Genomic DNA, 25,677 nt, shown 5'->3' on the forward strand with positions numbered 1-25,677 from the left:
AGTGACTTTGTCTGGCTTTGATATCTGGGTTATTCTAGCCTCACAGATGAGTTAGGAAGGGTTCCCTCCTCTTTGATTTTTTGGAAAGTTTGAAAAGGACTGATATCAATTCTTATTTAAACGTTTGATAGAATTCACCAGTGAAGCCATGAGGTCCAGGGCTTTTCTTTGTGGAGAAATTTTTTTTTTTTTTTTTTTTGTGGAGAGACTTTTGATACTGATTCAGTCTCCTTACTAGTTACAGGTCTTTTCAGATTATCTGTTCTTTTCATGACTTAGTCTTGGTAGGTTTTGTGTTTCTAGGAGATTATCCAGTTTCATCCAGGTTATCTAATTTGTTGGTATACCGTTGTTCATAGTACTCTCTTATAATCCTTTCTATTTCTGTACAATTAGTAGTGATATACCCACTTTCATTTCTGATTTTAGTAATTTGAGTCTTTTTTTTCTTAGTCCATCTAGCTAAAGTTTTTTCAATTCTATCTTTTCAAAGAACCAACTTTTGTTTACATTTATTTTCTCTATTGTTTTTCTGTTCTCTATTTCATTGATCTCTAATCTTTTTTTCCTTCTTTCCTTTAGCTTAGTTTGTTTAGTTTGTTCTTCTTTTTCTAGTACCTTAAGTTATAAAGTTAGGCTGCTGATTTGGTATCTTTCTTGTTTTTCAATGTCAGCATTTATAGCTATCTGTTTCCCCCTTAGCACTGCTTTTGCTGCATTCTGTAAGTTTTGGTATGCTGTGTTTTCATTTTGATGTACCTCTAAATATTTTCTAATTTCCATTGTGATTTCTTCTTTGATCTGTTGGTTTTTTACCTTCCACAATTTTGTGAGTCTCCTGGAGAAAGGATATAGTTGGATGATGTGTTTATAGCCATTCTGCCAATCTCTGTCTTTTGATTGGGAGTTTAATACATTTACATTTACAGTAATTACTGATAAGGAGGGACTTCTGTCATTGTGCTATTTGTTTTCTATGCCCTGTAGATTTTTTGTCCCTCATTTCCTGCATTCCTGTCTTATTTTGTGTTTATTTTTTGTAGTGAAACGTTTAAGTTCTTTCTTATTTCTTTTTGTATATATTCTTTCACTGTTTTCTTTGGGGTTACCATGGGGATAACATTTAACATACTAAAGTTAAAACATTCTAAACTGAATATATAGAAGCTTTTTGAATGTTTTTTCAATAGCATAAAATTCTACTATTTTAGCTCCATCCCCACTGCTTTTGGTTGTTGATGTCACAAAATTACATCTGTACAATGAGTGATAAAAAAAAAACCAAAAAACAAACAAAAAAACCCCCCTACTAATTATTTAAAATGCACTATCTCCTAAAGTATGTAAAAAACAAGGTTTGGAGTCACAACCCAAACTTACTGTAATACTAGCTTTTACCTTAATTTTTTTTTTGCTTTATCCTTAAAAGCATTAGTCTCTTAAATCATGTAGATAACAAAAAGCACAGTTACAAACCATTGTTACAGTAATACCGGCTTTTATAATAGCCCATGTATTTACCTTCATTGAGATCTTTGTTTCTCTACAAGGTTTTGAGGTACTGTCTAGTGTTCCTTCATTTCACCTGTAGGACTCCCTGAGCATTTTTTCTTTTTTTTTTTTTTTTTTAAATATTACCTTTAATCTCTCCTCTTTTTTAGAAATTTATTTTATTTATTTTTGGCTGCGTTGGGTCTTCATTGCTGTGCGCGGGCTTCTCACTGCGGTGGCTTCACTTGTGGAGCATGGGCTCTAGGCGCACGGGCTTCAGTAGTTGTGGCACACAGGCTCAGTAATTCTGGCTCACGGGCTCTAGAGCACAGGCACAGTAGTTGTGGTTCACAGGCTTGGTTGCTCCACGGCATGTGGGATCTTCCTGGACCAGGGCTCGAACCTGTGTCCCCTTCATTGGCAGGCAGATTCCCAACCACTGCACCAGCAGGGAAGCCCTAGGATTCTTTATTGAGAGTTTTGTTTTTTCCTCCTTTGAATATATTGGCTAGCTGTCTTGTGCCTCCAGCGTTTCTGATGAGGTCTACTCATAATCTATTTGAGGATCCCTTATATGTGACAAGTCATTTCTCTCTTGCTGCTTTCAAGATTCTTTGTCTTTTCAAAGTTTGATTATAACGTTTCTCAGAGTGGACCTCTTTGAGTTCATCTTACTTGGAGTTTGTTGAGCTTCTTAGATGTTTATATTCACGTCTTTCATCAGACTTGTGAAGTTTTCAGCTATTTCCTCAAATATTCTCTCCACCCCTTTCTCTCTTCTCCTTCTGAGACTCCCACAATGCATATGTCAGTCTCTTGGTGGTGTCCCACAGGTCTCTTAGGCCCTACTTGCTTTTCTTCAATCTTTTTTTCTGTTTCTCAGCCTTGATAATTTCCATTTTCCTCTCAAGTTGACTAATTCTTTCTTCTGCCTTTGAATCCGTCTAGTGAAATTTTCATTTCCATGATTGTACTTTTAGTTTCAGAATTTCTTTACTGGTTTCTTTTTAGGTTTTCTCTGTATTGTTATTTCCATTTTGTTTATACATTTTCTTGAGTTTCTCCAAATATTCTTTTCTCTGAGCATATTTAAGACCATGTTTTAAAGTCTTTGTCTAGTATATCTGCCGTTAAGTCTTGTCAGTGACAGATTCCGTTGATTTATTTTTTCTTTTGAAAGGGCCATTTTCTGCTTCTTTGTGTGCCTTGTGATTTTTTGTTGAACGCTGGACATTTGATTCTGATAATGTGGTAACTCTGGAAATCAGATTCTCCCCCTTCCCCAAGGCTTGCTATCTATTTATTTATGTTTGTTTGGCTAGCTAGCTGTTGCTTTGGGGCTTTTTGTTTTAGTTGTTGGAGGCCGTGTCTGTGCCAAGGATCAGCCTGAAGTGTAAACTTAGTTTCTGCTCACGTTTTTTCCGAGCCTTTCCCTGGTCATGTGTGGTCACTTCCTAATTTCCCCTGTATATGCTGCTGTTTCTGAATGTCCTAGTCTTTGATGTCTGGCTCCCAAAGGGGTAAAACCAAAAGTGAAGGGGAGAAACTGGGTGCTCACCCTTTAAATCTTTGGGAGGTCTTGAGCTGGAGGGGTAGGGGCTGCAACAATGCCCCCCTCCTTTGTCTCCCTGTGATCAGAGCACAGATCCCTGATATGTGGAGGACAGAGTCCTTTTTGCCCACCCTAGCTCCTGCAAACTCTTGTGTAAGTTGCTCCAGGACACCTGCACAGCGGCCTGTCCTGGGGGAGGGGGGCGGGGAAGGATGGGTAGCTGCATCTGTTGTCAGAGCTGAAATTGACTGAAATTAACCACAATGTACTCTCCAAGTCTTCCCCTGGAAGTTGTTAAGACTTCAACAGACTTCAGAATTACAGAATGGTTACATCAGTCAGATTCTGCCAGTGCCGTTGTTTTCCAGGTGGGGAGACAGATTCCCAGTGCTTCCTACCCCATGTTCCCAGAATCCTCTTTTCAGCTTTTAGCTGATCCCTTGGGAACCCACATCCAGGTGCGTGCATAACATGCTCGAGCTGCTGCCAGACCTGTCCACGTTCCCATCGCCTGATGACTTCCCAGCACGCGGATGAGGCGCTGGCTTTCTCCAGTCCCCACCCCTCACCTCTCCCAGGCCTGCGCCTCTCCCACCTCACCCGTCACCCTTACGTTGCTATTCTGTCTGCACGTGTACTCAGAGTGTATGTTACCATGACCACAGAAATGCTCTCAAGCCTTAGCCGTGACTTTTCACTTCCTGCACGTTTCATTTCTCCTACAGCTAACAGCTGCCTTTCCCCCCAGTTAACCACGTCCTCATTACTGACTCACCTCGCCACCGACTGTCCAAGTCCCTGGATATGTCCTGGGCAGCAACCAACTTCACCCTTCTGGAATCATCTCTCCTGTGACCACATCTCAGTCCTGGGCTGATTCCATTTCCTGGAGCCTAAGTCTTTCTTGGTTTACTCCCTCCTCCTGGTGGAACAAACCCTTTAGTAGCTTCCTGAAGGAGTGCCTTGGAGGCAAGCTTCCACAGACCTTGCACATCTGAAAATCCTAACTTCCACTTCAGAGTTTTCCGATGACAGCCTGGCCTTGGGTCTGTCTTCCTTCTCTGTGTTGGGAGCTTGGTGAGTCCTCCTTGCCTAGTAATTTACATCCATGAGGTGGGGGAATAGTTCTTATTTCTTTAATAATTTCCTCCTCTATTTTCTCTGTTCTCATTTTCTAGAACTGTTATTCAGATATTGGCTGTCTTAGATTGGTTCTCTCATTCTAGTCCCACTTTTTCCCTGATTTCTAGAAAATTTCAACTTTGTCTTGCAACTTTCCTATTTAAAGTTTTCTTTCTGCTCTCAATGTTTCAGTCTTCAGAGCTGCTCTTGGGTTTTGCAGTGTCCCTTTTTCAGAGTACATTGTTCTTGTTTCTTGATTGTAGTGTCTTATCTCTGATTATTGTTAAATTTGAAGCTTACTTATCCTTGAACAATGTTTATTTCTTCTAAGTGGCTATTTCCTGTTTGTGTGCTCTGTTCTCTGACTTCCATGTGAGAGATTTTTGGGGCTGTTCAGATTCTCTGGAGGAAACCCCTCCTGCCTGGTGCAGATACCTTTGAGTCCCAGCGCTGAGGGAGCTGAGAGGGAACAGGAGGGGCCTCAAGCTTGGTGTGCAGTCATGTAGCTTCACTCTTTCTGAAATGGTGCCTCCCCTCCCCCCACACACACCCTGTGCCTGGCACAACTCTCCCCTGAGACCCTCTATTTCTACCCCCTGCAAAGAGTAAAGGTCCATCTTCTGCCAGGGTGGCGGAGGGGCCGTCTCTTAGCCAGTTCTCCTGCTGAGAACCCCCCTCACTTCCAGGGGAGCCTAGAGCTCTGCATTCCCAAGCCCTTTGGGGCCTGCAGTACAGACTGGGCTGTGCCTCCGCTTTCCCCTGCGGGTCACACCCCCACCTGTCTGCCAGCTCCTGGCACCTTGTGACCGTTCTCGCCATCTCGTGGGGTTAAGCCCTGAAAAAACAATCCCTTATGCAGTACTAACAGGATTTGGGAGGGAACCTGGCTCAAGGAACGTGAGCAAGTCTTCAGTTTTACCCAGAAGCCTCTGCCTTCACTTTCCTTGTGGGGAGACTGAGCCCAGGGAAGGCAGAGGGTAGGTGCCGGGAGCCCAGACGCTTTCTGCACGAGCAGTGGATGCTGGCCTGGCCTGCGTCCCCAGAGGGCTGTGGGCACCTGCTCTGCACCAGGGCCTGTGCGTAGGTGCAGCTGAGCCTGTCTGATGTGGCTCTGTCTTGGTGAGTGACAGCACAGTCTGGCAGGAGATAGAGTCTATCACACGGGCGACTAAAACCCCAACTGTGCCGAGTGCTGGGAAGAGTGAGAGAACAGGTGATGTCCTGAGGGGTGAGGACACGGCCGTGCAAAGGCCCCGTGACCGAGACTCTGCTGAGGATGGGGGAAAGGAGAAGAGGAAGGGGTGGGGCACAGCATGAGGTGGTCCTGCTGAGGGGGCTGACCCGACCCTGCAGATGTCCATCTATACTGGAGATGCAGTGGGGGGGAGGGTGTTGCAGCCCAACTTGAATTTCCGGAGCATCCCTCTGGTTTCCATGAGTCAAGCGAGGTCCTGAGCCGAGCGGGGGGCAGTGCTAGGGACCGGGCAGGGGAGGGGCCAGAGGGACTCGGTGCGCTGGAATGGGGCTGGGGGGCACCAGGCCCGAGCAGGGCTCCCTGGCAGTGCCCAGAGGCTATGTCGCAGCCTGGATTGTGTGGGCTGGGCTGGGGGTCCCGTGTGCCGAGGCAGGAGGGACAGAGCACTGAGGTGGGCAGGGAGGTGAGTGGGGCCTCAGGTGTGGCTGGAGGTGGGCGTCGGGGTGACACTGCAGGACCCAGGGGACCTGGAGATCAGGGAGGGTGCTGTCTGTCCAGGTGTCGGCAGGGAGAGCAGATGTTCGGTCCATCCAGGGTTGTGGGAGACCTCGGCCTGGAAGGGCCTGGGAGGGGAGAGATGGGGGAGCCTGTGGCGGGGACGAGGGGTGGGCAGGGGTCCCTGGGGCAGCGAGCATGGCAGCCAGGAGGAATGAGAGGTAACAGGAGGGTGGGGCGCTGGGCCTGGGGTGGGAGGGACGGTGTGGCAGCACCTGGGCTGTGACGCTTCAGCCTGGGGAGCCCGTCCTCTGCACGCCCCGGTGAGGCGAGGGCCGGCCTCCGGGAACAGCTCTGCCCTCCTTCCCGCGGTGGCGGTGGCGGGGAGGTGGCAGCTCCGGGTGGGTTTATAAATAAATGGGCCTCCCTCTAGGCTAGAGATAGCAGGTCATAAAGACAGAACGATCCGAGAGGAGAAGAGACCGCCCCGTGCCGGAAGCAGCAGCAGCAGGGCTTGGGGGCAGCTTGGACGGCAGCCCCGCACCCGCTGTCCCCGCCTGTCCGGAGGTGGCTGTCTGTGGCGCGGCCCACTCCTGCTGCCTGGGTGTCGGGCCACACTGGCCCTGAGGCCTGGTGCCCCTGCGGTGGAGCCTTCCCTGTCCACCCCCACTGGCCACCCCGGGGGTGTCCCCCGAGCAGGCCCGGGCGCTGAGGGATGGGGTGTGTGTGCAGGAGCCTTGAGGCCGCAGCCCACACCCAGCCTCTGACCCCCCAGGAGATGGTGGACTGGTTCAACGCGCTCCGTGCTGCCCGCTTCCACTACCTGCAGGTGGCCTTCCCAGGGGCCAGCGACGCAGACGTGAGTGGCTGCTACCTTTGACCCGGGTCGGGGGATGTGTGCCCCAGGCTGGGACGGGATTGGGAGCCGACCCAGGGCCCACGTGGACACCCCCCCCCCGAGACCCCCACTGCTGACTGGCCTGAGGCCCCTGCAGACCTGCTTTATTCCGGGGTGTTTTAGCTTCGCTGGGAGGGCGAGGGGGGAGAAGGGCGGGAGGGGAGGGGGCAGCTGGGGAGGGGCTCCCAGGGCCCAGCCCAAGTGGTTCTGCCCTAGCTGGTGCCGAAGCTGTCCAGGAACTACCTTCAGGAAGGCTACATGGAGAAGACGGGGCCCAAGGTGGGTCTGACCTGGAACCCCAGATGCCCAGGCCTCACTCTGAGGTCGTATCCCGGGGGGGGGGGGGCGGGGGGCGGGGCAGGGGCGGGGCAGCAGTGCCAGCCAGTGACACTTGCGCCCCCCCCCCCCCACTCCCAGTGCTTTGCGAGAGCGCGGGCTCCACTGACTTGGGGCTCTGGGTCCAGCCCCAGCCAGCTGCGAGCCCTGCCTCCTGCCCTGGCCCCACCCCCCCAACGTGTCCCTGTGCACCCCCAGGTCCCTGCCACGTGGGGGATGGGGGCAGACACGGGGGACTCGGCTCCCAGGACCCAGGTGGTCCCACAGCCCAGATGGGGCCCCGCGAGCACGCGCGGAAGCGGAGTGGACGTGCCGGCGGCCCTGCCCTGAGGGAGGGGGGACAGGCAGTAGGGGCAGGGCCTGCCTCGGGCCGACCAGTGGCTCCCTCGACCCCCAGCAGACGGAAGGCTTCCGCAAGCGCTGGTTCACCATGGACGACCGGAGGCTCATGTACTTCAAGGACCCCCTGGTAAGGATGGGCCGCGGCCCCAGGGCCCCCGCGGCGTGGATGCGCCCTCCTGGGTCACCCGCCTGCCTGGGAGGCGCCGACCAGCATTTGCTGGGTGAGCTGGAGGTGGCAGGCCCGGTTGGCAAGGAGGGGCCGGGCCTGGGGGCCGCACGCGGCTCTGAGCAGCACTCAGCCCGGTCCCCCCACCCAGGACGCCTTCGCCCGTGGGGAGGTCTTCATCGGCAGCAGGGAGAGCGGCTACACAGTGCTGGACGGGCTCCCGCCATCCACCCAGGGCCACCACTGGCCGCACGGCATCACCATCGTCACGCCAGAGCGCCGGTTCCTACTAGCCTGCGAAACGGAGTCGGAGCAGCGGGCGTGGATGGAGGCCTTCCGGAAGGTGGTGGACAGGCCCATGCTGCCCCAGGAGTACGCAGGTGAGGTGGGCGGGGCGGCCTGGGGCCCCAGTCCCATGGCCCCGAGCGGCCCTGACCGGTTGGCACCCTGTCCCTTTTCCAGTGGAAGCCCACTTCAAGCACAAACCCTAGCACGAGACGGTCCTGGAGGCCTGAGGGCTCCGGACTCGCCAGACGTGGCAGGCGAGGCGGCAGCGGAAGGAGGGACTCGGCAGCGCCCGACGTGGTCAGGTGGGGCCTGAGCTCGAGCTGCTAGGACCCATTTCTCTGGAACGCCACTGGGACGCCACCGGGAGCCGACCCAGCCCGACCCCGCCGTGCCGCTGCCCCCGGTGTGACGCCCACGGCCCCCCACTCGCCTCCCCACCCGCCAGACCGCCTCCTTCTGAGGCCCCCCAGCTGCTGCCACCCACCTCCGCGGGACCGCACCCCTGACCAGGAGGCTGGGCTGCGGGGACAGAGGGCCTGCCTGCATGCCCCCCACCCCGCCATGTCCCCTCACTCCCCCCACCCTCCCCCAGCAAGTACTTACTGAACACCCGCTGTCAGCTGTGGGGTCCCAGGGGCTGGAGTGGCAGACAGGGCCCTGGCTCCCTCAGCACGCCGACCCCATGTCCGCGAGGGTCCCGGGGGTCAGAGGCCCCGACGGCTGGAGCCCCCCGGGCCTGGGCCACAGGGCTGGCTGCACCCACCCCCGCCCCCAGCCGGGGCACTTCCCACACCGGCTCCGGACTCCGTGCTGACATGACCCGCCCTCCGCCTGCCCTCACGGTCTTCGAACCCTTGGAGGATGGAGGCCCACGTCCGCGCCGCTGCCCGGACCCCAGCGTGCCTCTCCCCGGGTGCCCTGGGGGGATGGGGGACATCTATGAGAACATACCTGGGGGAGGAGGTGAGGGAGGGAAGGAACCCTGTGTGGTGGAGAACTTGGGGGCAGGATGTGCATAGGGGTCCCGTCTCCCCAGGAAATCTCACCTGCTGGGTTATCTGGGCGGCATCCTGTGTGGCTGAGACGTGCTCCCAGGGGAGCCCTGGTCCAGCTGTTGGGACCAGGAGAGGGGCCCTGAGCCAGGGTGTCCCCCCTCCATGTCACATCTTGGAATAAAGTGGGGGCTCTGGGCCCCCAGGAGGACCTGCCAGGAAAGGGACACCCCCAGGAGAGGGGCACCCAAGGGCCTCGGCCCGGCTGTGGGCGACACCCAGAGGATGAGGGAAGGCACCCTTCCTCCGAGCCCCCATCATCATCTCCCCTCTCATCTGAGCAAACGCCCACAGCTCAGACCCATCGTGCACCTGGATTCTGAGCAGGGACTGCAGGGTAAAAGGGGGAGCACAAGGCCCCCCTCCCCTGGCAGTGGGGGCCCCAAGATGGCTGGGCTGGGGGTGAGAACAGCTGCAGGGTCACCCAGGGCCATGGCCCCTTTCTCCCCTAAACCCTTCCTGCCCCAGGCAGTGCCTCCTAGCCCAGGCGAGGCTGCGGGGGCCACCCTTTCCCTGAGAACCCAGGTCCACTGTCTTCCAGATGAGGCAGAAGGACTCGCCCTGGGTCAGAAGCGAAAGCCCGGGCTCCCCTAGACCTTCATGACCATGCAGGGCCACCCACCCACCCACGCGCCCTCGTGGACTCAGCCTCAGGTCCTGGGAGCTCGGGCGCCCGCTCAGCACCAGTGTGAGGTCTGTGCCCTTGTCTGAGCGTGTGCACACCCACACGCTCTACCCAGAAAAGTCCAGAGAGAAACGACAAAACACCCTGAACAGCTGCACGACCGGTGGGAAGAATTTCTCAGATGAGGCAGGACCCGTATGGTCCACACCAGGCCCGCCCCTCCTGCTGGCAGGGCCCCCGCCCTGGTCCTCAGGCCCAAGGCTGGCGCAGGCTTGGGCAGCCCCTGCACAGAGGTGGGGGAGTCGCAGACACACGCGGCCGCCTGCGACAACAGCACGACGTGTCCCCATCACAGCGCTGAGACCGCAGGGCGCCCCCAGCCCCCCAGGCTGCTTGCAGGGCCTGGGAGGCCTCACCTGTCCGCAGATTGGAATAAAACACTGTATATTTACGTCTACGATCGCGACACTCTCAACACCGGCCGCCGCCCACCAAGGACACACTCCGGACAGAACTGGACAACACCGGTCACGGTGCCCATGCCCCTCGCGGGGGGCTCCCTGGCCACTGCTCACAGCCCCAGCCCCGTGGCCCAGCCCACGACCAGCCCCAGGAGCTCACTCAGAAAGGACCAGTGCTGCCAAGCCCAGTATAAAGGATTTATTTAAACTCAACACGAACACCAACCTTCCTTTAAATTCCATTTTTACAGTAAATAAAATTGTGTATTCCGTTCCTTCCCATGCATGATCACTGGGTATTAATCTACGACTCTTATAATTGTGAAAAAATAAAAGTGTTTCCCATTTTGTAACTATCCTATCCTGGGGCATCTGACACAATCAGTGAGAAGGGACAGACCTGCTCGTTCCTGGGCCGATCATTTGGTTAAAACCTAAAACGTTGTCACCCGGAGACAATAAATACTGCCCCACGATGGCGGACGGTCCTGCAGCCTCCCAGACGAGACGCCTTTCCGACGGCTGGGCGCTCGGCTGCAGCTCCTGGGGTGTAGCATGGAGCAGGCGCTCCCCAGGACACGTGCCAGGCCACCCCCGCCCCGCCTGAGGGCATGGCACCCCCGCCGCGTGCCACAGGGCCCTCCTGTGCGAGACCCAGCCCTCCCCAAGCAAACCAGACACACGGGCCGGGAGAGGAGGCGCGGCAGGGCCTGTGCTTTATTGGGGTCATCTCAGGGTACACGGCGGCCTGGCCAGCACGGCCCCGGCAGCCCCAGAACACCCGCCGTGCGGCCCCTCGGCCTCGGCCGGAGCCCGGGGGGCCCAGGTCTGGACCCGCATCGGGAGCCGCACCCGCCGCAGTCCAGGCCGAGTCCGTGCAGGTCCGCGGGCGTCAGTCGAGCTCAATGGGGCTGCTGTCGTCCTGACTGTCCTCGCCCTCCTGCTCCGAGGAGCCCATGAGGCTGCTCAGAAGGTTCCCTGGAAGGAGGTGCACGGCGCTGTCAGGGCCACGGCCGCACCTCGCCCGCTGCCCGACCCCCGGACGCCGCCTCCTCCCACGGCGCGTGACCGGGGCCTGGCAAGACAACAGCAGCCCAACCCCGGAGCCCCCTCCGGGGGTCTGTCCACAGAAACGCGTCTGCCGCGCCCGGAGACGCAGGGATCCTGCTGGGGCCGCGAGGGGAGAAGACCCAGGTGCCTGTTGAGGGGCCGCTGCACAGCCGCCAGGACGGGCCTGGGAGGATCACGGGCGGCCGATCGGCAGGTAACTCGCTCACATGTTAACTCTCAAGTGACACAGAAGTCAGTCAGATGTTACAGTTCCGAAGGCTACACATGACAACGTTAACTGCTGTGGGCCTTGTCAAGATGGACACTTTTCCTTTTTACCTAATTTTTATCCAAAGAACCATCATGTCAATAGAAAAGCGAAGTTTAAAAAGTGCGCTAAGCCAACTCGCAAAGGGGAACAACAAACAAAGGGCGAGCGGCGCCCTCAGGGTAAAAGCCGCCTCGAGCTGCAGTGAGCTCGGCCCCATCACCGCACCTGGCGCCAACGCGCTTGGAAGTTCTGTGGGATAACACAGGGAGTCAGACGGGAACGCAGTAGCTGACAGTCACAGCAGCCCGAGACTGAACATGCTGAAATGTCACCACGACTGTGGACGGACAGACGCTGCAGAAGCCCAAGGTGTGGGCAGGACACGACACAGCCACCGAGACGAGTGGCTGTGACATGAGAGCCTGGAGAAGGGAAGTGGCCCCCCACACCTTCCACTGAAACTCCAGACAGACCCAGTTTACAGGTAAAAAGTCCAACTTGTATTTGAGGGGAAACAGCTTTTCCAATAATCTGGGAGACAGGAAGACCTTTCCACGGAGCACAGTTTGACGATGGCCACGAAAACGACAAACGCTCATTCCACCCTCCCCCCAGGAGAGCCCCACGAGGCAGGGCCAGGAGCAGCAACTCGTCGGAGCAGCGAGACCAGGCGCCGAGGGGCCAGCCTGGCGGTCCTGCCACTGCAGGCCGTCTGTGTGCCTGCAAAGTTCCCCCTGGAAGGAAGCTAAGGAAACCTAGCACTGCCTGGCCTGCAAGTCACCATGGGACAGTGGCAGGGCTGGGTACGAGCTTGTACATCTGGACTCTGTGAGACAAGATTTACCTATTCAAAAATAAAACATTAAGGATGGCAAAACCCACTTTTAAGTGCAGGACTACACTGGTCCCCACCCTGCTGGAGGGCAGGAGTCCGATTAGGAGCCCCGAGGCTGCATCAGAAGAACGGGCAGGACACGGGGAGGTGGCCTGGCCTTGAGAGGTAGGGTCAGCGATCTGGCCACCAGCACCTACCAACACTGAAGCACGAAGAAATACATACTCTGAAGAGACTCTAATGAGTAAGGAGACTGTGTAGTCTCTCCCAACAAGAAAAGCCCTGAACCTCGCGGCTTCACTGGGGAAGCTACTGAATTGGTACCACCCATCCTTCCACTACCAAACCCAGAAAAGACACTATGAGAAAAGAAAACTACAGACCAATATCCCTTATGAACACTGATGCAAAAATCCTCAACACAATACTAGCAAACCGAATTCAGCAGCACAGTGGAAGAATCAGACGCCATGACCAAGTGGGATCTGCTCCTGGAGTGCAGACGGCTCATCATGTGAAAATCAGTCAACACGATGCACCACAACAGAGTGAAGGAAAAACCAGTGATCACCTCAAATGACGCACAAAAAGCACGGGACAAATGCCACACTCTTTCATGAAAACACTCACCCAGAAAGAACATAAGAAGGAAACCATCTCATGTTACGATGTAATAAAAGGCATATATGAACAGCCCACAGCAGACATCACGCTCAGCGGCGACAGAGTCAAAGCTCTTCCTCTGAGACCAGGAACAAGGCGAGAGTGCTGCTCCCACCACTCGTGTCCAACATGGTACAGGTGACCCCTGAACAACACGGGTTTGCACTGTACGGGCCCACTTATTGTGCATTGTTTTCTATATACATACTGAAGTACTACCTGGTCCGCAGTTGGTTGAATCCACAGATACGATGGGCCAACTGTAAGTTAATATGCCAATTTTCAACCGTGCAGGGGGTCAGCACCCCTAACCTCCACGCTGTTCAAGGGTCAACTGAACCTGAAGTTCTAGCCAGAGCAATTAGGCAAGAAAAAGAAATAAAAGAATTCCAAGTTGAAAAAGAGTAGTGAAATGATCTGCTTGCAAGTGATACGATTTTACTTGTCGTAAACATTTCTGAAGAGTCTACACAATAACTTCTTTACGGAGACAATTCCATTTACAACAGCATCGAAAAGAATAAAATACCTAGTAATCAGCTGACCCAAAGAGGTGGAAAACTGTACAATCAAAACTATAAAAAATTCTGAAAGAAATTCAAGACGTAAATAAATGCAAACATCCCATGTTCCTAGACTAAAGGACTTAATATTGTTAAAATGTCATGCTACCCAAAGCAATCTACAGATTTAATGAAATCTCAAATCCCCAAAACATTTTTTTGCAGAAATAGAAAAACCCATCCTAAAATTCATATGGAATCTCAGGGAACTCAAATAGCCAAAACAATCTTGACAAAGAACAAAGCTGGAAGTCTCACACTTCCTCATTTCAAAATTTACTACAAAGCTGTAGTCATCAAAAGAGTGTGGTCCTGGCATAGAGACAGATATCGACCAATGGAATACAGAACCCAGAAACGAACCCTCGCATATATGGTCAAATGATTTTTGACAAGGGTTCTGTGCCCACTTGATGGGGAAAGGACAGTCTATTCAACAACTGGTGCTGGGAAAACTGGAAATCCACATGCCAAAGAATGAAGCTGGACCCTTATATAAGTAGAACACCACATAAAAAAACCACCTCAAAATGGATCAAGGACCTAAATGGAAGACCTAAAATAATAAAACTCTTAGAAGAAACCACAGGGCAAAAGCTTTGTGACACTGGATTTGGAAATGACACCAAAGGCAGAAGCAACAAAAGGAAAATAGACAAATTAGACTTCATGAAAAGTAAAATATTTTGTGCATCAAAAGACACTCCAGGGAGTAAAAAGGCAACAAGGGAGGGAAGGACGAACAGGTGGAACACAGAGAATTTTTTAGGGCACCACGACGACTCTGCACAATAGTATAATGGTGGATACATGTCATCACATATTTGTCCAAACCCACAGAAGGTAAACACCAAAAACGAACCCTAATTTATGTATCAATATGTTGGCCTTTGGGTGATAATGACATGTCAATGCAGGTTCACCCATAATAAATGTACCCTCTGCTGGGGGACGCTGATAATGGGCAGGCCGCGCCTGTGGCGGGGAAGGGGTATTTATGCGAAATCTCTGTACCGTCCTCTTAATTTTGCTGTCAATCTGTAACTGCTTTTAAAAAATAAAGTCTTTAAAAAAAATAAAGAAGGCAACCCGCAGAATGGGAGAAATATTTGCAAATCATGTATCTGGAAGGGAATTAATACCCTGTGTAGAGAACCTGTAAAACCACCAACACGATTCAAAACTAAGCAAATGACACGAACAGGCAAACACACAAATGGCCAATAAGCATGCGAAAGATACGCAGCGTGCTTAGTCACTAGGGAAATGCAAATCAGGACCATCAAACCAGAGACCCACCTCAGACCCATTAGTAAGATGACAACTGTCAAAAAGACCAGAAAACAGCAACTGCTGGTAAGAACGTGGAGGAACTGGGACCCCTGTGCCCTGCTGGGGAGCAGCTGCTGTGGGAACACAGTATGGCATTTCCTCAAAACATTAAACAGATCCAGCAATTCTGCTTCTGGGTGTCCCAGAAGCACCGAAAGCAAGGCCTTAAGGAGGTAACTTGCACACCCACATTCACAGCAGCCAAAGGTGGAAGAACCCAGGTGTCCACTGAAGATGCAGTCTTATCCACACGATGGAACATGAATCAGCCTTAAAAAGGAAGGAAATCCTGGCACCTGCTACAACAGGGTTGAACCTGACAGTGACATAAGCCGGCAAAGGAGGACACTGTGTGATTCCACTTATGTGAAGTCCCTGGAGGTTCACAGAGACAGAAAGTAGGGGGTGGGCACTGGGAGCCAGTGTGTAATGGGGGCAGAGTCTCAGTTTGGGAAGACGGAAAGTTCCGGAGATCCGCTGCACAACAGTGTGCATGCAGTTCACACAACTGTCCTGCGTGCTTAAGCACGGTTAAGGTGGGGAATTGTACGTAATGTGTACTTTACCACAAAAAAAAGAAATCTGGCTTCGATCCTGTGGCCAACGGAGAGGGACCCCAGGGGACAATTATTCATCGGGGGCCGTACGAGCTCTGCTAGGGGAACACGCAGAGGGAAACAGCTAGGAGCCCGCAACCCTCCTGCTGGCACTGGGCCCCGCTCCAGGCCCCTGCCTGCTCCGCTCCCCCGGCCGGCACACCACACTCGGCCTCACCCACAAGCCCCCACTATGAGCCCCCCGCCCCACGAGCCCCTCACCTAGCAAGCCTCCGTAGGAAGACGTCTGCTTGGGTGGCACGCCGAAGAAGAGCTGTCCTATCCTGTCGAGGTACTGGAAGAGGCACAGGCGTGGTCGCGGAGGGCGCTGAGCCGAGGCTGCACGCGGACCCCGCGCACAGTGTCTCTCCCCCTCCCCCTCCAGCGGCTGCCCCCCCGCCTCACCTCGTTGTACATGGGGTCCCGCCGGAGGGATGGCTGGTACTGTTCACACAGCACCGTGAACACCGTCAGCTTCCCCCTGGAACAGGACAGAGCGCAGCATAGCCGATGCCCACACGAGACCAAGGACGTGGACAGAAACCGCACGACTCCACCCCCCCACGCGCTCACCCACACATCTCTGCGTGCTTCCACGCACACGTGTGCGCCCCTCCACACAAGCACGTGCGCACGCCTCACCCACACGCCTCTACACGCACGCAGGCACGCTCACCCATCGACGGCCAGCAGCAGAAACCAGAGGAAGTTGAGCAGGGGCTGCACGAAGGGAGGGCCGCTCTCGATGGACGGGTGTTTCCGTGTGTACGTCGTGAACACCACTGACGCGCTGCTCTTGTTTTTTAAACAGAGAAACCTGGAAATAAGATCCCAGTGAGTGGGCACACCTGACCGGAGGAGGAGGAAACGGGTTTCTACAAGCGCCTGCCCAGAGGGCCCCATGTGGCCCGTGCCCCCGTGCAACACACCGAGGGCACCAGCCAGGCCCCTCGCATGGACCAGCCACCCCAGGGAGTCCCAAGGTTTATGGCCGGGGAGAACTAACTTGAGAAGGTGACGTGTTCAAGCTCAGCAGATCCAGGAGACGGCAGGGCTCCCTGAACCTGTCCCACACCTGTCTGCCCCTGCCCGCGAGAGCACGGTGGCCCAGAGGCTGCCCGGGCTCCTGTTTCCGCCCCGTGGAGGGCGTGTCCACGGCCGGACTTCACTGTGGTGCACGCCCTCGACAGAGGCGGATGGGCGAGAAAGGGCTCGCGCCAGACGAAACACTGCCAGCACATGCCAAAGCCAGGGCCAGCGAGTCCTGGATTTTAAACAGGTTTCGTTTTCAAAGTCGCAGATTCAGCAACAAGTGGTGACATGTCAGAGCTCGGAAGCTCCCCGTCCACCCCAACTCATGGGACACACCCCATCCCAAGGCCCGGCCACCAGATGCAAGTGCTTTCCTAGGAGGGAGTAATCTCATCGACAGACACGTGGTGGGACAAACACATGGTCCAGTGGGAAGGGAGGTCAGGCCCCAGGTCACCCAACGTGTGCTCTCGGCTGTGTGAGCCCAACAGGATGCTCACGCCTCTAGCGACTCTGCTGTGTTTCAGTATCTTCAAAATAAATTGTCGAGAGAAAACAAAAGAAGAGGAGGCCCAACGGGGACAGAGGGGCAGAGACACAGAGCTGGGGTGCAGAGTGGGCGGGCAACTCCCCCATCACTGTGTCTGGACGCACAAAACACCTGGGAAGGCAAACGGCCTTTGAACAAAGGCTGTGATGCACGCGCACGTAACATCCCAGGAGGCTGAAAATTTGGTAAGTGTACGTGTCCTAAAAAAAATAGTTGCACAACACTAACCACCGCCCCCAAACGTGATAGATAATGGGGAAAATAGAAAATCAATGGCAACAAAACGCTAATTTAAAGCACAGAAAGTACTTCTACCGCCAATGGAAACGTTTACAAGTCGGCCTAGGGGAGCTGAGGGGCACGTCTGGGGTGGCCGGAGGTCAGCAGCAGGGGTCACACTGGGGGACGTGAGCTGCGTGTGGGACACTGAGTGACTTCAGGCCTGTCCTCACGCGAGGCTCAACCAGAGGCTAGCCCTGGACCCCAGGGGGCCACGGACGCAAGGGCCGGACAGCAAGCGGGTACCTACTGGAGGACAGCCTGGGCCACGAACATGTCCACCTCGCTGCGGAAGCCCCGGGCCGTGGAGTACTCCACCAGCATGTTGGCACAGCCCTCCCCGTCGCTGGAGTGCAGGAAGTGGTACCGGGACTCGCAGTAGTTCTGTTCTGCGGAGGCAGGCAAGCAGGCAGCTGTGAGTGCCCCTCCTCCCCCTGCCCCGCAGGCAGGGAGGATGGCGGTCCTACGTCATCGCCGCGCTGACTTCCACCTGGGCTGTGTCCCCAGCAGAGACCAGACTGTCCCCACTCGAATCGGGGTCACCTGGGAGCTGGACAGGAAGGCGGCCTCAAGCCCTGGGGCAGAACCCGCATCCCGCCAGTGCGGTGTGTGCACGACGGAGCCCAGCGGCCCTCTTGGCCCCGAGTCTGCCGTTCTGACGAGGACCAGGACAGGGCTGGATGCCAGCCCTCCAGGACGGTGCTTCCTCTGATGCTCTGCTGTTCTGAGCCTTTGACTCTAAACCGGCTACTGAGCTCTAAGGGGGTTCTAATGGTCTGTTTTCTTAAAAAGCGACCAAGCTCCCAACCTCCCCAGTTTCACCTGGACACACACACCCCCTCCGCCCCCTTGGATCCACCCTCCACGCCGATGGCTCTCACCCAGAGCGACTCGACCCCTACTCCAGACGCAGGGAAAGGTCTGGAGCCGGCGTCAGCCGTCACAGCTGGGGGTGCTTCTGGCACCTAGCTGGGGAGCCCAGGGATGCCACTCGGCACCCTGCAGCGCGGGAAGGACGCCCGGGGTCAGCGGTGCTAAGGCAGAGACCCAGTTCCAGGGCAGCCCCCCAGTTCCCACTCACACGCCGCACTGGCTCCCTCTCCTTCCGGACAGAGGGCACGCCTCCCAGGCTGGGCCTTCTCCCACCTTCCACCAGCACTCTCCTCCCACCTGGGCACCCCCAGATCGCCACTGCCCCCCAGCATCAGCTCCCAGCACTGCAGGTGACTTCAGAGAAGAGCGTGCTCTGTGTCGTTGTGTTCTGTTGGTCTCCTCTCCCTCCAGCCCCAAGAGCGACCTTTCGGTTTTAGAGCCTCCACGTGAGAAGAGAAATCCGGCAGGCCACTAGGCGCCCTCAAGCCCCGGAGAGGCGCCTGCGCGAAACCCCAGCGGAGCGGGGACACCGAGAGTAGGCAGGTCTCCCACGGCGCCCTGCACAGCATGGCGGGCCCCGGGCCACACCACACGCCTGCCTGGAGGCCGCCCACCGCCGGGGCCCTGCAGATGCCCCTCAGCACGGCCTCCCACAGGTGCGGGGCCCGCTGGCCTCACTCGCCATCCGTTCCTGACGTGACACCGTAAGATGCCTGGGTCTTGAGGCTCAAACATTTAATGTTAAATATACGAAAGCTTAACAGCTCTCGACCCCAGCGAGGCCTCTGAGCAGCTCTTCAGCCACTGAGCAGGTGCCACACTCCCTGCTTCACGCCAGGCGCCGGTCCCAGTAACACGGGTCCCACAGACACGGGCCCCCTCCAGCTCTGCCTGGCACCTTGGCACACAGGCTGAGTGAGGCGGGTGTGAATCGAGGCACTGATGCTGCAGGTGGCCCGCACGGCCGACGAGGCAGTGCGGAGGGCGGCCGCTGGCTGAACGGAACCATCGACAGAGCCCCAGCACGAGCGTCCAGAGGTCTCTAGACCTTCCAAATTCCCACAGCCTCAGACAGACGAGGTCGGGCCCGCTCGCGCGATCCCAAGACACCTGCCCAAGGTCGCCGTCCCTCCGCCTGACCCCACCCGGGTGACGGCCCGTGAGGACGAGGCACAGAGCCGACCTGGCCGGTGGGGCCCAGACCCCTGGACCACCACGTGGATGAGCTGCACACACGGCCGCCACGCGAGGCCCCAGGTGCCACAGCTCCCTCACACCCACCCAAGAGTGACTCAGGCCGCTCCCCTTCCTCTGCCTGAGCCCGGGCCTGACCCCCTCTCGTGGACTGAACAGCCCCCGCAAACGCTCACTTAGAAGACAACAGAAGTGCTGGCAGAACGCCGGTGGCGGAAGGACCGGGGGAAGGACGTCCTGGAAGGAGGCCCCAGCGCGGGGGAACGGGTGGCCGGCAGGGGACCGGAAGCTCCATTAAAGGGAACGCCCCGCCCACCCGAGCGCAGCAGGTGTTCACACTCAGAGCAGCGGCGGCTTGGGACTCTGAGGGCCACCCCCCAACCCCCGTCAGCAGCGCAGATGATTGTAATTGATCCGAACGGACCCTGCCAGCAGCAGCCCGGAGAGCATCAGAAGGGCCGCCTGTTCCCTGGCCCACCTGCCCGCAGGGGCCCCCGCCCACCCACGGCCTACCTTTCCACAGGGTGCGGGCCAGCAGCTGGTGGAGCCGGGGGTGGCCCAGCTTCCCGGACCCCCCACTGGACCACTTCAGGGCTCGAGACACAAATGCCACTCGCTCCGGGGAGTTGGGATCCATCAGGCTGAACAGCTTGGCCAGACTTTCTGCAAACGACACCCACACAAGCCTGAGCCAGAGGAAGCCGCGGCTGCTGCCGTGTTATGCAGCTCACAGAAATTAATTAAGAACAACTGGTTCACGTTGAAAGAAAGCGCAGAAGCGGCAGGCACACCGGGGGGGTCCTGGGGCCACCCCAACCGTCCTCACTGTGACGCCTCCCCACAGCTGAGCCTGTGTCGGGGAGCAGAAGGGAGGGGGGCCGCCCCAGTGGGGATCCGCGCGCGCCTCTCCGGCCGGGCAGCTCGCAGCAGGGCTCGCCCAACGGGGCAGGGGCTCCAGACCACGTGGCACCCACCACGCACCAGGGAGGCTGGGTGCGTCTGGGGGGGTGGGGGCAGGGGAATGGCGTGGTGATGTGGCAACGGCACGCGTGTCCACTCCATCTCACCCAGCAGCTCCTCGACCACCTCGACCTCCGCCTTCTCCAGCGACTCCAGGACCAGCATGGACAAATCAGCTGCACTGTTTTGCTATAAAACATACAAAAGGACTGTCAGTGGGACGCGAGGCTCTGGCCCGTTTTCAGAAGACGGTGAGGCTGGGCAGTGGCTCTGGTTTCCAGTTAGAAACCAGCGACCGACTGCACCTAAGAGATGGTTCTGAGCACCAAGGCCACTAGCCTTCAGGCCCCACACTGGTGCTGGGACACAGGGGCGCTCAGCCCAGGCTGCCCACCAGGCTTCTCCCTGGCCCCCCCACGCCAACCCTGGCCCCGGGCAGACGGCTCACCTGGCCGTGGCTGAAGAACAGCAGAGCTCCTGAGCACATGAGCTCGCGGGCCTCGGCGTGCTTGCTCTGGGCCATGTACCTGCACGGAGAGAAGGGCAGGGCCGGCCAGGGCCGGGATCTCACAGGGCTCGTTTCAGAGATGAGATCCCAAAGACTCGGCCTCCGAGTAGGAAGCGAGCACCCGCCCCACATACGCCTCCGCTGAGAACGGAGCGGAGCTGGGCTTCGGGTCCCGAGGGCACCTCCCGGAGCTGCCCCCGACCCCCGTCTGTCCAGGCCGGTGCTGGGCGCCCACGGCCCAGCCCTCCCGCCCACGAGGCGCCCCGCGGCAGCAGCAGCGCCGTCTGATGACAGTGTGCCAGGCACTCTCTCCGCCCAAACGGACCAGAAGCAGAGCCTCCCTGCAGCTGGGCAGGGGTCTCAGCAGAGGGACCAGCGGGGGGCCAGAGGCCACTTCCAGCTTCAAGCACAGGCCTGGCTGTGGTGAGGGGCAGCAAGAACCGGGCGAGGGCCACATGTTGGGGCCGAGGGCCTGCCGGGCCGCCCCCTCTGCTGCCCCCTCCACCCCGACCACTTTCCACCGGGGACGTTTCTCACCAGGGACGGAAGCTGGGAAAAGCCGGCTTGCCGAACTGCAGACGGATGAGAGCCTGACAGGCAACCCGGCACACACGGGACAGAAAGGATGCTCCGTCCACGATAAGTGAGACAGACGTTCAGGGGGGCGGGGCCAGGCCCGAGCTGAGTGCAGGACACCGAGCCCACGGCTGCACGTTCCTCTCGGGGACGATCAGGAAGGAAACCCGCCCAGCCGGTCAGACCTGCGTCCCGGCCCAGACAAGCGGAGTCAGAGACGAGGCCTGCAGGCGCGCGCTGGAGGCGGAGACGGAGCCAGGGGAGTCCCGCTGCCCTCTGGCTCGCGGCCCGAGGCTCAGGCCGGGACCAACCACAGAAAAGGACTGTTGTGCACCAGGCTCGGGAGCAGCAGCCCCGTCCCAGTCAGCACCCGGGCTGGACCAGGAGAACCCCGCGCACCTCGAGGGGCAGACGGGGCACCTGGGGGCGTGGGCATGGAACGGGGCCTTCTGGAAAAATGAGCCCTCACGCCGCCACCGGCACAGACGCCCGGACGGCGGGCACGCCTCCTAGGGGACAGTCACGCAGCCCCGCTCAGCTCTGGGGACACGACAGGGCTCCGGACTCTCCTCCCCAGGCACAGCAAGAGATGAATGCCTAGAAGGTTGGGGAGGGAGCGGAGCCCTGAGAGGCAGACAGGCTGGATTCCTGGGGCGGCTTCCCCAGTGACCAAAGCCGCACGGCCCTGGGCAGCCCTGCCCTGCAGGAGGGGGCCTGGAGCTGGAAACCCCGCAGCAGCGACAGGCACCCTGAAAGCCGGACGTGCTCTCTGGGCACCGCAGAGCCCTGGCAAGGGCGGATGTGGCTCCCCGGTGCCCGAGCCGGAGGGGGCGGGGTGCCACCGAGGCCTGGGGGCCCAGAGCACCACCGCCCCTCCCCCACCGCAGCCCCCCACCCCCCCCCCGCGCTGCGTCTGTGCAATCGTTCATTTTGCACTTTTTTTTTTTTTTAAAGCAGAGCATAGACACAAGCGTTAACACTAACGACGCAGACGCAGTGTCTACCCCACGCCCTCTCCCGGGCGCTCCATCCTACCCCCAGGTGGTTGAGTACACAGGTTTGAAGTTCCTCTTTCAAAAAATTTCTTCATTTGATTTAAGACACAAAACACCCACAATTGACACTCATCTCAGGAAGGCCCCTGGGCAGCGAGGCCCCTTTCACAGTTAAATCCTGGCGGGTGCAGAGGCCCCTCCAGGCCACAGGCCACCCTACAGAGCAGTCGCCAAAGTACCGACAACCCATCAGGCCTGGAAAACGGACCCTCCCCCGTCCCTGCAGAGAGAAGGCTGGAGAGGCAAGGGAGCGCCCTGGGCACCCGCACCTTCGAGGAGACGGAGCTCAGCCTCTCTCAGAACCATTGGCTCCTGCCCCGGGCGGCGGCACCCCACCCCCCATAAGTCCAACCTCCCGGGCTGCCCAGTTCCTCCTCTCCTCCTCAAACTGCTGGGGGACACAGTGTAAGTGAATTAAAATAGCACAGATTGGTGAACTTATCCAGCAGGTGAATGGGCAAACTGTAGTCCACCCATACGATGGAACACCACTCAACAATAGAAATTAACTAACGATACACATAAAGGCGAATCTTGAAATGATCGTGCTGAGGGAATTCAGAAAGCCGCATAAAAAGAGGACGTACTGTACAATCCTACGTACATAAAAGTCCAGAAAACGCAAACCCATCTACCATGACAGAGAGATCAGCGGGCACCTGGGGGCAAGTGGTGAAGAATTCACTGTAAAGGCAGGTGAGAAGGCTTTTGGGGATGATGGGTATTTTCAGTACCTCGATTGGTGATAATTTCTTGGGTGTATACATATGTCAAAACCCATCAAGTTTTACATTTTATATAAACACTTAAAAGCACTTATTTATAGAAAGACATCAAAAGAGCGAAGCTGACTTCTCAGGGCCCCCGTGCAGAGCTCTAAACCAGGGCTGCAAGCGCAGGTCTGAACGTGGACGGTACCCAGCAGAGACAGGGACGACTCCAGGCCTATTCAGCTGGGCCCCCGGACAGCCACAACTGCTACGGTGCCTGAGTTCACCGCATCCCCCAAAGAGGCCCACAGGAGACCACTTACTTCTCAGGAGTTCTGAAGAGATGTAAGAACCCCTAAAAGATCAAAGAGGAAGCCAAGGCTCAGAGAAGAGATTCAACAAGTTGTCCTGGATCACAGGTCACAGAGCAGAGAGAGAACGCGAACCCAGGTCAAGGCCGGGCTGGTGGACGGCCTGCATCTGTCCCCACGTCACCACAAAGCACACTCTGCGCACAGAGACTGGCCTCTTCAAAGCTAATCAACAATCACGCTCCTGGTACAGCAGCAACTGCAGAACTGGCTCAAAACAAGGAACACCATGTTTATCTTTGGGAAGATCCAGTTTTGTTGACTAGTCACCGGGGCAAATACTTTATATAAAAGTCCCCAAGAAAAGCAAGCACCACGACAAATCTTGAGCGCTACGAAAGCTCCCCATCACACAGATCTGACTGGCTAAGCTGCCAGGCCGAAAGCTCGACGTTACAGACCTTAGAGCCTACTTACATCTTTGGCTCATCCCGTGAAGAACAATCAACTCACCCCTACCGGGTCCTCTGGCGCCGGAGCTCAAACTCGGTCTGGGACACGAAGCGTTACGTCTAAACCCAACTACAACCAAAGCAGAAAGTACTGCCAGAGTTCCCAAAATATTGATTCAACTTGCTATTGGAAGAAGAAATTTAAATCTAGGCCTAAACGGTGTAAGGCAGGCATGAATGCCTTTAGATATCACAGCAAAGTATTTGCTGTTCTGCACCAGTTTAGAACGAAAAGGCATTCCACAGAACAGACGAAATCCTCTAAAACTATCTTTAAATGCTAACGAGTGTCTCAAATGTTTTCTGGCAAGAAACCTGAAGGCTAACAGAACGTGTGTAATATACAGGAATGCCTTACACATGTAAGAACTAAAAAACTACAGCAGTAGCTGCATGACAGCAGAAACGGTGTGACACACTGCAGTCCAAAAGAAAACTGAGCTAGGTTTAAGAAAACCTAAATTCCTAAGGCCACACTAAAAAAAGACATTTTATTTAATCCAATATATTCAAGCATCACTTCAACGTGCGATCAAGAGTTGAAGGTTCCTAATACCTGACATTTTCTCTGCGCTAAGTCTTTGAAGGCCGTGTTTTTACCCTCACCGCCCAGGCCGTTAGGGACTCACATTTCAGAAGCTCAACTGCCGCACGTGGCCAGGCAGCGCAGGTACAACAAAAATACCGGCTTTATGGGAACAGCTGGTTTAGTAACAAGACACTCGGGTGAGCAAGGGCTACACAACAAGAGGAGAAAGACGTTTACAGCCTCGCGACGGGACTCCCAGAGGCAGGAAAACCGTGGAACTCAGAGCTGGGGCTTCAAACCCAAAGGCGCTCGGGGCGGTGGAGGGGGAGGGTGGTCTGGGCCGGGGACTGGGGTCCGGAGTCTGCGTCTGCGGTTCGGGTCTGGGTCCGGAGTCTGGGGTCTCGGCCAGGGCTTTGGGTCTGGGTCCGGAGTCTGGGCCGGATCAGGGTTCTGGGGCGGGCTCCGGAGTCTGGGCCGGGTCTGGGGTCTTGACCAGGGGTCTGCGTTGGGTCTGGGGCTCGGCCAGGGGTTTGGGCCGGAGTCCAGAATCTGGGCCGGGTCTGGGGTCTCGGTCTGCGTCGGCTTCCAGAGTCCGGGCTGGGTCTGGGGTCTCAGTCTGCGTCTGAGTCCAGAGTCTGGGCGGAGTCTGGGGTCTCGGTCACGGTTCTGGGTCGGGGTCCCGGGTCTCGCTCCCCGGCCGCAGCCCTCCCCCGGACGCCGCACGGCCCCTGCTCCCACCGCCCAGGCGACGGACAGCGGCATGGGCCAATGGGGGCGCGGGGCGGCGCGGCGCGGCCAATGGGAAGCGGCAGAGGGCGGGGCACCGGACTCGGCGGCCGGGCGGAAAGCCCTGGAAGGCGGCGGCCGCGGCGCAGTGGCTACCTGAAGAAGAGGGTCCGGTACATCTGGTGCGCCTCATAATAGTCGCCCTTCTCGACGCTGGCCCGCAGCTTGCCCTCCACGCGCTGGACGCCGCCGCGGTTGCGGGCGCCGTTCCGGGCGCTCTCCTGCTCGGCCATCGCCGCCGCCGCCATCAGGCCGGCGCTCCGCGCAGGGCCGACGCTGTCGCAGGCGCGGTCGGCGGCGCCTCGCGGCTTCCGTCCCGGCGGCCGCCCGAAGCCTTCTACGGTGGCTCACGAGGAGCCGCGGGCGGTACGCGGGCGGCCACGTGACCGAGGGGCGTGCCCGCGCAGCACGGGGAGGGCGGGCACACAATCAAAGGGCGGGGCTCCGGAGTGAACGGCGCGGCCTGCAG

General features: G+C 57.0%; 2 protein-coding genes across 5 annotated transcripts in view; one reads left to right on the plus strand and one right to left on the minus strand.

Moving 5' to 3' along the window:
• ADAP1 (ArfGAP with dual PH domains 1) overlaps window positions 1-10,309 on the plus strand; it is a 63,613-nt gene extending 53,304 nt beyond the window's left edge. For 2 of the 3 annotated variants that reach the window (XM_004268990.4, XM_033426780.2), the window contains 5 exons: window positions 6,631-6,714; window positions 6,970-7,032; window positions 7,487-7,558; window positions 7,749-7,977; window positions 8,060-10,309. In XM_004268990.4, the coding sequence (XP_004269038.1) occupies window positions 6,631-6,714; window positions 6,970-7,032; window positions 7,487-7,558; window positions 7,749-7,977; window positions 8,060-8,088 (477 nt within the window). In that variant the 3' untranslated portion in view covers window positions 8,089-10,309. The remainder of the gene's footprint in view (window positions 1-6,630; window positions 6,715-6,969; window positions 7,033-7,486; window positions 7,559-7,748; window positions 7,978-8,059) is intronic. The other variant, XM_012532712.3, reaches the window with a different exon arrangement.
• On the minus strand, window positions 10,208-25,544 carry GET4 (guided entry of tail-anchored proteins factor 4). 2 transcript variants are annotated; one of them, XM_004268991.4, is made up of 9 exons: window positions 25,305-25,544; window positions 20,670-20,748; window positions 20,329-20,410; window positions 19,775-19,924; window positions 17,445-17,583; window positions 16,010-16,150; window positions 15,739-15,814; window positions 15,556-15,628; window positions 10,208-11,001 (listed from the first exon to the last, which is right to left on the minus strand). In XM_004268991.4, the coding sequence occupies exons 1-9, from the start codon at window positions 25,454-25,456 to the stop codon at window positions 10,916-10,918; spliced, it is 978 nt and encodes a 325-aa protein (XP_004269039.1). In that variant the 5' UTR covers window positions 25,457-25,544; the 3' UTR covers window positions 10,208-10,915. The 2 variants fall into 2 exon arrangements, with proteins under 2 accessions (XP_004269039.1, XP_033282673.1); XM_033426782.2 differs by lacking the exon at window positions 25,305-25,544 and adding an exon at window positions 21,267-21,490 and having other exon boundaries at window positions 15,556-15,661.
• Window positions 25,545-25,677: the final 133 nt, after the last annotated feature.

This window comes from Orcinus orca, chromosome 16 (genome assembly GCF_937001465.1).
Source record: "Orcinus orca chromosome 16, mOrcOrc1.1, whole genome shotgun sequence".
Classification (NCBI taxonomy): domain Eukaryota; kingdom Metazoa; phylum Chordata; class Mammalia; order Artiodactyla; family Delphinidae; genus Orcinus; species Orcinus orca.